The 11,096-nt window shown below is 32.6% G+C and overlaps 3 protein-coding genes across 4 annotated transcripts; 1 reads left to right on the forward strand and 2 right to left on the reverse strand.

Annotated features, from left to right (window-relative positions):
* Positions 1 to 948: 948 nt before the first annotated feature.
* LOC132746293 (actin, cytoskeletal 3-like) lies at positions 949 to 4,184 on the reverse strand. The gene is made up of 5 exons (XM_060735397.1): positions 4,025 to 4,184; positions 3,568 to 3,618; positions 1,681 to 1,962; positions 1,397 to 1,516; positions 949 to 1,156 (listed from the first exon to the last, which is right to left on the reverse strand). Exons 1-5 carry the CDS (start codon positions 4,158 to 4,160, stop codon positions 951 to 953), a joined length of 795 nt encoding a protein of 264 aa, XP_060591380.1. The 5' UTR covers positions 4,161 to 4,184; the 3' UTR covers positions 949 to 950.
* Positions 4,185 to 5,024: 840 nt separating this feature from the next.
* Positions 5,025 to 6,899, forward strand: LOC132746295 (uncharacterized). The gene is made up of 3 exons (XM_060735400.1): positions 5,025 to 5,225; positions 5,819 to 5,929; positions 6,622 to 6,899. Exons 1-3 carry the CDS (start codon positions 5,025 to 5,027, stop codon positions 6,766 to 6,768), a joined length of 459 nt encoding a protein of 152 aa, XP_060591383.1. The 3' UTR covers positions 6,769 to 6,899.
* A 1,197-nt stretch (positions 6,900 to 8,096) lies between these two features.
* Positions 8,097 to 9,265, reverse strand: LOC132746294 (EMILIN-2-like). 2 transcript variants are annotated; one of them, XM_060735399.1, is made up of 3 exons: positions 9,010 to 9,265; positions 8,778 to 8,901; positions 8,097 to 8,518 (listed from the first exon to the last, which is right to left on the reverse strand). In XM_060735399.1, exons 1-3 carry the CDS (start codon positions 9,175 to 9,177, stop codon positions 8,112 to 8,114), a joined length of 699 nt encoding a protein of 232 aa, XP_060591382.1. In that variant the 5' UTR covers positions 9,178 to 9,265; the 3' UTR covers positions 8,097 to 8,111. The 2 variants fall into 2 exon arrangements, with proteins under 2 accessions (XP_060591382.1, XP_060591381.1); XM_060735398.1 differs by having other exon boundaries at positions 8,778 to 9,265.
* Between the last annotated feature and the right edge of the window lie 1,831 nt (positions 9,266 to 11,096).

Below are 11,096 nucleotides of genomic sequence, written 5' to 3' on the forward strand. Positions count from 1 at the left end.
CTTGAGAGTATTTACAAAATAAATAATGCATTATAATTTTCTTTTGATAAAACATGAGAACTCAAACATATCATATATACAAACATAATGTCTCTATATCTTGAATACTGAAAGTGATTACGATAGACTATGTATTAAATCAAAATATAATTATATTACAAATTGAAAGGAGCTCCGCTGAGGGTAAAAAAGCCTCAAAATATAAAAAATAACATTTGATTTTTATTCTTTTTTTGCACCGATAAAGGCAATTTTAGGCCCGAATTGGGTGAACAACGCTTTTCCTTTTTGGGTCATTTTGCGCAGTAAAAATGATTTATCTGAAATAACGAGGTGAGAGAATGACCTGAATATTGCAAGTAGTTGGTTCAGACCTCCATCAAATGGTACACAAATTTCGGGGAAAATATTATTTCCGTTCCCATCAAGTAAAAGAAAAGAACCTCAGTGGAATCCCCTTAAATAGCATTCAAATGTATAACAAGAAATTTCGTACCATCAATAAATTAATACAACAACTCTACGAAAGTTTGATTTAAGAACCGAAATGACCAGCAGTGTCAAATAATGAAGGACTCTTCTGTTTTATAATCTATGAAATACAAACATGTTATGTAAGGTAACTTTTGTTTACAGTCAACGGTTATTTTCAAACACTAAATTAAGTTTAATTCGAAATAGCGACAGTTAAAAAGTGTTTCTGGTTGGTGGTATTAAAAGTCACTTGAATTATGCCATAAATTATATTAAGCCAACAACTCAGTCAAATGTGTCATCTTTCAACTATTCATTTGTCATTCATCCATTGGCACAATTAGCAATTATACTTTATCGCGTATTTTACCTAGCACGAAAACTTTATATTGACTGCACGAAATTCATACACATACTGATAGTTAATGTACACGTGTTCGTATTAGATATAATAAATCGTATCTGAATAAAAACTTTTAGAAACATTTCCGGTGAACAATGGAAGGTCCGCACTCGTCATATTCTTGTTTGCTGATCCACATCTGAGAGAAGGTTGATAATGACGCTAAAATCGAGCCTCCAATCCACACTGAGTACTTCCGTTCTGGTGGCGCAATGACCTTCACTTTCATCGTGGAAGGTACAAGAGCGTCTAAATCTTTCTTCATTCTGTCAGCCATTCCTGAAGAAATAGCAACAAAAATCAATGAAGGTAAAGAATTTGATGTGCCTAATTTTACTGTTTTAGAAATGTTCTTATTATTAAATCATTAACAAATTGAAGACATGAGAAAAACATCTAGATCTACAATAATTTGATGATATATAATATATACACGTATAATTATATTTTGTGTATGTATTTTTCAAGTCTATATTTATTGCAGAACTTTTAACAATTTGAGAAGTGACGATTAATTACCTGGAAACATGGTTGAGCCTCCAGACAGAACACAGTTTGCATACAGATCTTTCCTGATGTCAATGTCTGACATCATAACAGAGTTGTACACAAGTTCACTGATACCTGGCTGTTCTAGTCCTAAAATGATAGATTTACATGAAATATATATAATTTTGTGAGAATTTTACAAAGAAATAAAATGCAGAGAAAAAAAGACTATAATTAACATTCTTCTGTAAATATATTTCCGTTCTTAATAATAATTGACTTATTTAAATGTGAATAGCGTTCAAGAATCCTACCTAAGAATGATGGCTGGAACATACTCTCTACACACCGGAATCTTTCGTTACCAATGGTTACAACTTGACCATCGGGTAGTTCATACGATTTTTCAATCTGTGAAGAATTTGCAGACGTATTCATTTCCTGTTCAAAATCTAAAGCGGCATATGCCAGCTTTTCCTTTATGTCTCTAACAATCTCCATCTCAGCTAAAACATAATTTAATAGAATTAATATAACAAAAGTAGAAGCCTGCTGCTGCTGGCTAAGTCGTATCACCTCTGACACGAAGTTCGTTTAATGCGTATACACAATGCATTTTCTTTTCATAAGATTTTAGATTTATAAATAGAGATGAATTTATCATTTATATTCACGATTTACTTGTATCTCTTGTTTGTCTCTCAGACCGAGTAAAATGACTTGATTGAATCGTTTTATTATAAAAAAGATATAATTTTAAAAGTCTAAAATGTATATTTTCAACAACAACAGAAATAATTTGAATCTGAATATTACCTGAGTTTATGAAGTTATATCCACGTTCATGGACAATTTTGCACATACGAGGGGAAGTTAGAAAATATCCGGACTTTTGACTCGTTCTCGAAAACCATTCAACTTTTTATAAAAAAAATCTTTATACTCTTTTTCAAAATATTCTCCACTTACGTCTACGCACTTTTGCCATCTTCGTGGGAGCTTTTGTATTTCCGCTGTGAACAATGACGTAGACCTATGTTTTAGGTATTGTGTAACAGCAGATATCAAAGCCGCCCTGGTCATATATTTCTTTCCAGCAAGCAATTTTTTCAGTTCTGGAAACAAATAAAAGTAACAGGGGGCGAGGTCTGGGCTATAAGGAGGATGAGACAACAATTGCCATTTGTAAGAGTTGATAACCTCCACTGTAGCTGCGGCGGTATGGGAGGGGGCGTTATCGTGAAGAAGGAGGACATTTTTCTGTGCTAACCTGGGACGCATTTGCTTCAGCTTTCGTCTGAGATTTTTCAGAATTACTTCAGAATAGTACTTGGTGGTGACAGTTTGACCTTTTGGCATAAAATGAGTAAGTATCATTCCTCGTGAATCCCAAACGGCAACAAGCATGACTTTGCCAGCCGAAGGAGACAGCTTAAATGTTTTAGGAGGTGGAGAACCAGCTCGTTTCCACTGCTTTGACTGAGCTTTTGTCTCAGGTTCGGAATAATGAACCCACATCTCATCTCCAGTGATAATGCGGTTCAAAACCTTATCTCCTTCACGATTAAAACGACTTAAATGTTCTTTTGCATTGGTTACTCTGGTTGCCTTTTGATCTGCGGACAGCTGTCTAGGCACCCACCTGGCACTTACCTTGCTCATGCTTAGGTGTTCGTGTAAAATCTTGTGTGCCGATGCCTCACCGATGCTAAACTTGTTGGCTTCCTCCTCCAAAGTTACTCGACGATTTTTGTTAGCAAAAGCTTTAACATTTGCTACCATTGTTGGGGTCACCGCCTCAGCTGGCCACCCAGTCCTAGGCCTGTCACAAACTCTTGTTCTGCCTTCACGAAACTGAGAAACCCAGTTGTAGAAGGTTGAACGTGACACACATTTATCAGAAAATCTTTTTTTAAGTCTCTGAAAGATGTTGCTGGGCTTTTCACCTTCTGCAACCAGAAACTTTATTACAGGGCGTTGTTCCTCTAACAAAGAGTCCATGACAGACGAAACACCTATCATATATCATATATCAGAGAGCATAATACTTTCAACTATCATTGAAAATAAACTGACCACGTTATTGGCGAATTAATGTAGTTTTTCACCAATATATAATGTGTGAATATAGCTGCACGTGGAAAGAGAGGAGCATGAAAAGTCTGGATATTTTCTGACCGTCTCTCGTATATTTAGTCAGGTCTCTCTACCTGCAAGGCCGGCGCTCTTGATGGCATGTGGTAAGGCATAGCCTGTCAACAATGTAATAAAAGATGTAATAGTCGAAAAAGAAATGGGAATATACGAATAAAAGGTTAAACATACAGATAAAATACTAAAACATAAGTAATCAAAAATTATAATGTATGCGATTTTTATCTGTTTGGATATAGTTCTTATTATTATTCCTATTACAGTAATTATTCTAGTCGTGATGAACATGTTAAGTTAATTATACTGTTAACTTGTTTTACCATTTGTACAGTATTTTTCTCCAAACTAAACATGACACGTAATGTATCAATAACTGGATCACTGTTAAAACAAATTGTTTGTTCTTCTTTTACACAAAATAGTTGGACAAAAACGATTCATTTTTTATTGTTGAAATTTTGTTATAGGTAACAGAGAAGAAGCATTCATTCTAGAGCTAGGTACCTTCATGTATCGGCACAACATGTGAAACGCCATCACCGGAGTCGAACACAACCCCTGTAGTCCGACCAGAGGCGACCAGTGAGAGTACAGCTTGGATAGATACATAAAAGGCAGGTGTATTAAATGTTTCAAACATAATCTGAAATTAAGAAATAAATAAAAATCTTAAAATATAGATGATTGCACAGCTTCCAGGTCATTTCTTTCATTATGATATTGATCTATTGATTTATAACGTAATCAATATGCACGAACAGAACATAAATTTGATTGAAAACATGCAGTATATTTTACTTTTCTACGGTCATTGGCACTGTAACTCTGCTCTGGCATGTACAGAAGTTATCAGTTCCTTGCGAAAGTAAAGGCACTTGTTTTGGTAAATTGACAGTCTGCCCAGGGACGATATGATGGTTGAACTGTGCTCTTATGAATGTAAAGTAGCTTACTGAACTGATCTACAAACACCAAAATGAAACCCAGGGATAACACAGATTAGGGTCGGTAGATGATGTACCATCGAGAAACTACTTCCAAAATAAATCTATTCTCTCCTTACAATCACTTGTGGCATAGATTAAAGTATGTTTGACGTGTAGACTTATGAAGCTAAGGGGAAGACAACACATTGCAAATTTTAATAGACGCATATTGTATTCTAACCTCCCTTGATGAACTAAATATAAACGTCATCTCTATTTATATTGCTTACGCGTTAACCGTATATTTATAAAAATAAAATGGATGTGTTTCTTTGTGATTATTATAAAAACATATATTAGCTTATTTAACAGTTTCTTTTTATAATATAGTACATTGAAATATTAAAACATTCCACTGTCTATCTGGTAAGAATACGCATAAAATATAAACACACGCAACAACGTCAGAATGAGAAAACGCGGGAGAACGTGGGTTTAATTAATGCTGACACATACAGAATTTACCAGTTGAATTGTAGGATTATTTTTGTTAATTTTTACGCTAGTCACATTGTAAAATGTGGACAAATAACAGTCGAGAAGAAACCAAACTGCATCTTGCAGAGACGGAGTCGTACAGTACAGGCAAAATAAAGCCGTTATTGAAGGAAGAGCTCAAATATTACATACAGACACGTCGTATGTCTGAAGGAAAGAATGAATTAGTTGTCGAGTTTAATAAGGAATTCAAAAAAGATAGGATATGCTTAACAATTTATGTGATACAATATTTTATACTACATATAATTATAATCTTATATGTATAATATTTGCGGTTTTTACTATGTATATATTAACCAAACTATTCTATCCGAATATTATGTAAAGCAAATAAAATGCAATACTATTAAAACGACGTGTGAAGAAAAATTCTTTATTTCAAAATCCACAACATGAACAACAACAGCCCTGGTTTAGGCTTATAAGCCCTTGACCTGACACGAAATAGCTACAACATCCCAATTCAACACAATACAACACAATACAATTCAATACAATACAATCCAATACAATGACCGACATTAAATAATATAATTATTCACTATCAACATGTCGTAACATATACGTATATTTATTTAAATGGTATGTGCTGTATATATAAACGAAACCCATTAGAACAGTTCTATACATAAATATGATGTTAGTAAACCTAAAAGTAACCTGGACAAAATACGTCAGTCTCAATGTCACCATATGATATCAACGTGGTCCGGATGTTTTAAGGCACTCATACTATATACTGTTAATCTGTACCCGAAAAGAATATAAAGTGAAAACCTTTTAAAGTTGGTGAAATTTTATACTATTCTAGAAATTGAGACCGAATGAGGTTGTTAAACTTAAGAGACGACGTGAACAGAATCGTAAAGCCTCTGAAAAATTCAGAGTGAAAAAGAAAACTGAGCTACAAACTCTACAACTAGTAAGTCATTCATGAAATATTTTGAATTTCTAGTGTATTCATATTTTTTTCTTCAAATAATAGATAATGGACCGTCTGTGCCATCAACTGACAGTCTGACTAGTCTGTCCTTAATAATATTAATTATTATTATTATTATTATTATTATTTATTAATATTGATAATGATTATAATAATAATAATGATAATAATAATAATTATGATCATAATAATAATCAGGAAAAGGGAATGATGATGATATCTTTATTTAAAGAAGGTAACACATAAAGATTTCATACAAAACAAATAACATAATCTTTCTGAAAAAATGTTAATATATTATAGTAAACCCCCAAAAAAAACGAAAAACAACATCATAATAAAACAACAACTATTACAATGACTAAATTAAAATTACAACAAACATAACTTTATTGATTTGAAAAACATTCCTTAATAATACACAGTTTATATTTACAAAATGATTTAACAGATATACATGCAAAATAAGTAGTTACAGTATCATTTAATAAACCACTTTAAGGGTTAAGGTGGTATTGTGGATAAGGTGTCTGCAGGCAAAACTCAGATCGAAGGTTCGAACCCTGCTGAGGTACATGCCTACTTGGACATGAAAAATGCATGCAGCTTACTTCTTATTTTAAACACAATCTTAAATTGTTTATTAAAGTTCTGCATGTATGTATTCACAGTTGTGTCAAAAATTACAACAGAGGAATGATGAGTTGATGAAAGAAGTAGCTGACCTTGAAGCTGAACGCGATGCATGGTACTGTCGTCTGCTAGAATCTTTGCATAATACTGACTTAATTGATAACAACAAAACTGTTCCGATTTGACGGACACGTAATGTGAAATAGTTTTGAAAAAAGTGACCATAAGAAAATACCCTAAGTTATGTGAACTTTAATTTCACATTTTGAAGCAAGTCTTTATTTACATGATGTAAAATTGAAGTTAAAAAGTTTCACGAATGGTTTCTGCCGCGTCGGTGAAATAAATGAAAATGCTTAAGATAGAAATGAAAATGCTTTATAGAGAATTTAAACCAAATTATTGTATAACGTTATTTACATATAGATGTATTATAATAATTTATACTTTTTCTAGACAAATATAATTCTTTATAACTTTATTTTTATTTTGCTTTTTTATATATAAAATTGAAAATTTTGTTTTAGAATTTCATTGTAAATGTTACATGACTCCAAACAGGAATAACTTGTTAGAAGATATTTATCTAAATAAATACTTCACATAATTTATGTAACTTGATTCCTGTTATAAGATATATGATATGATCCAAGATGCATTATCAATGTGACATGAAAAACTATGACATGATCCTTTTGACATAAATTCTTTATGAGATGGTAGAGTATGTTTTGGCTCAATATTTACTATTGATATTGACACATATATTAAGATATAAATTATATTGGTTAACCTTTTTCACATATATAATCACCATAAGAGAATCCTGTTGAATTGAATCATATTTACATCATTTTTGAATTATAATTTGCATCCCTGTGACATGACTATGTAACATAACTAATGTTACATTACTCCAGTGACAATGAAATAATTTCTGACGTCATGACATTTTCTTATAGGCATTTTTGTTTCTGTCTCAAAAATCATGCAAATACATACAAATTTTAAATAAATATACCCTGTACTGTATAAAATTTTTTTTCCAAAATTTTTAAAATTTTTAGATGTCACAGTTTTATGTTTAGTTTTGGGTTTTAAAAAATTTTACTTGTTCGAAATTTTAGAAAGTGACTAGTTTATCGTGTTATTTCCCCGTATTCAATTGAAAAGCATAGGAAAATCAATGCTCAAATAATCTATAGTGTATAGGTTTTACGCATTCCAATTCTATTTTATATATAAAAAAAACACGAAGTTTTATCAATTCCTCCTAGGATAAACTCACTGTATGATCTGATTATATTTAGTATCAGTCATCAAATCGTTTGGCAGTATTTATTTTACAAGTCAGCTTGTTCTGCCATTACTCAATAAAAGCTGATATATTGAGGGAAAACATCCTTATAAAACATTTTCCTTAAATGTGTCTGTCAGATGACAGGGACGTCTACTTGAATTTACTATTAACAGTAACAGTATCCAAACATTTATTTCCCAGAATCAGTGGTAATACAAATACCGGTTACTAATATGTATGTAGAAGAACACCACTAAAGGTATTCCAAGCCGTTGTAGATTCCATCAGCTGCCTCGAGTATTGCATTTTAATCCTAACACGGTGTCCTTCCTTGAGGACAGTTAAACCGTTGGCTGTACCACAGCTGTTGGATTCAGTGTCATAGAAAAAGCCCCTTTGGATTTCCTTGTCTTCTGCCATTATAATATATTGGGCGTCGTGTTTACTATGAGCACAAAGTTGTATTGTAAAGAGATATACACCAGCAGCTGGCGCCGTGAATACACCGGTAGAGTTGTTGTAGCCGTTACCTTCATTCAGCATGGTGGTTTTGAACACCAACGTTTCTCCTGCGCTCGGAGATAGATTGATGAGCCCTTTAGACTGGAATATGATCGTTGGACGCTTAGCGGACTCTGAAATAATTTATTAATTTAATTTAATTAATTGAAGAAAGTTAGTTTATACAAATTTATTTTAGTTCGATGGTGTTGAAAGCTATAAGCGTATTGAAATACTCTCGAAAATAGTTGCATTAGTTTAAATAGTGAAAATAAAATCTACAATGCCAAATCACACATTATGAAAGATTGAATTATAAAAGAATGAGAAGCGCTTCTTGAGCAAACAGTGACAATGGCAGATGTTCTTAATCGCACAAGTAATGAAACTTACCTTTGAGATTTTCAACTTCCTGGGCATATCTTAACATAACTGCCTCGTCTCTTTCTTTCATTTCCTGATAGTCTTGTTTTAGACCATTTTTTTCTTTATCTAAACTTTGCAACGTTTCCAACACCTTCTGTTGCGTCGATTGAATATCTTCTTTCATTTTATCAACAAAAAGCTCAAGTTTAAGTTTTAGACCAGTTTTTTCTTTATCTAAACTTTGCAACGTTTCCAACACCTTCTGTTGCGTCGATTGAATATCTTCTTTCATTTTCTCAACAAAAAGCTCAAGTTTAAGCATTTTCAGCAAAGTTTGTTCTTCATAATGGAACCTAGAACATTGAGGCTCCGAGCAACTTATTCTTTGTATGACCAGTAACCCAAGAATGGTGAGCATTAAATACATAACTTTTCCTTATTTCCTTAATTCCGTTATTGGTCTAAAATTGCTATGTTAAGCCTTGCGCACACAGAATGCCGACTACCAGAATGTAAGCAAATTTATAGTCATTGTGCACCTAGATTGAGGGAAGTTACAGAAATGTTCATAAACTTTTACTTTTTTCAAATACTTAATGCATGTACAATGTTTTTCTTACATGCCTTTTCATGGACTTTAATAAATTATTAGTTATTTTATTGATCAAACATGTTTACAATTTTAAAATGATTTTTATGATACACTGGACAAAGTAGACATCTTGCATTTACAGTTTGCTTCAAACTGTCTTGCAAATTAAATTGAGTATTTAGGTGGTTTGTACGGCCAATATATATTAACCAATGTTATCAACCTGGTCAATTGCATAGAATGATACGGTCTGAGGTACATAATCTTTGATTGGTTTTGGCAGTGGTCGTAAGAATGCGTGTTTGTTTTGATGGTTGTGTTTTGTATTAAATGTATCACGTGCTTTTCAAATTAAAAATGGCGAAAACGTAGCAATTATGGGTCGACTGTTTGGATCGAACCTACAAATCTAATATATAAGTACTGAATTATACAAGTCAATAATTATCAATTGTTTGTTTTTAGTCATGCCCGGTCGATTGGATACTTGAAAGAAAGAGTTAAGTTTCTCAAACGTTTCTTTACAATGCCTTGTGAATTATTTAATATCGGTAAAACAGATTCATATTAACCTTTGACATAGTTGCCTCATATTAAAGGCAGCATGGATAGATTTGTAAAAAGAAACGCATAAAGCCAACCTGTTTGACGAATGTGTTTAAAAGGAGAACTTGCAACATACTACTTTTGTAGTCATAATTATGATTCAAAAAATAACTTGGTTTCGTTCCATTTTAGACTTCTTCGCGTGCTCAGAAGGCTAAAACATTTTTCTGTCCATGTTAGAAAACGCATAGTAGTAGATTTAACAAGACTTGTCCATAAGACAGTGCGCTAGACTATTCTCTGTACATGACAGCAAGAAAAGGGACATAACTTCATAAAAAAAAGATAACTCAGAGTTATGGAACCTGTGCCCATCATCTTATATAATGACAAAAAATAAGCTTGTGAAGTTTCAACTGCCTCCATTCAGTAGTTTTGGAGATACCAACATGTAAGCAAAAGCTTTACCAAAGTTTAACACCGACACCGACGCCGGGGTGATTATATGAGCTCCCCTGTACTTGGAATGGTCGAGCTTAATGTTGGAATATTTTGGGAGACCAGTGTTTTTCTTAATACAAATAAATCATTTAGCTTTACTTTTGATAGCACATATATAACTCATTATTCTTAAGCAAATGATTGAACGACCCCTTTTCAATATTACAAAACTTATGAAATTATCCGCCCATCAAAAGAATGTTTAAGGCGTTAGGCTTGATGAGCCAAATGATTTTTTGATCCGGTTTTATGGCATCTTGATGGATTGTTGTTGTGACTAATACGAATTATTGCATACCAACAAAACGTTGTAAATATAAAACATTTACTGGGGTATGCTACATATGATATGTGTGATATTTTTGTTTATTCCTGACTTGGCATTTAGCTTTAAAGTGACAGTATGGTGTTTTTTTTTCTCGTTGTCAAGTCGATATAAGTAGTTATATATTAAAAATACTATTATAATTGTCATTGACCAATGATTAAATTTAAAAAATGCTAAAAGGTGTCCGACTCTTTTAATTAATTGAATTCTGAGGGATATATAAAGAATTTCTCATGAAACATATAAACTAAATTACGTTGGTACGCCGTAAAACTAGACCAAACCAACAAACAAACAAACCGGTAGTTTATTTGGTAGAAATAAATCTCTTGTGTCCTCCATGCATTATTGCAGGAACAACAGGAAACCTATTAAGAAC

Source organism: Ruditapes philippinarum, unplaced genomic scaffold (assembly GCF_026571515.1).
Source record: "Ruditapes philippinarum isolate M1 unplaced genomic scaffold, ASM2657151v2 ctg12032_1_1_1_1, whole genome shotgun sequence".
Classification (NCBI taxonomy): Eukaryota; Metazoa; Mollusca; class Bivalvia; order Venerida; family Veneridae; genus Ruditapes; species Ruditapes philippinarum.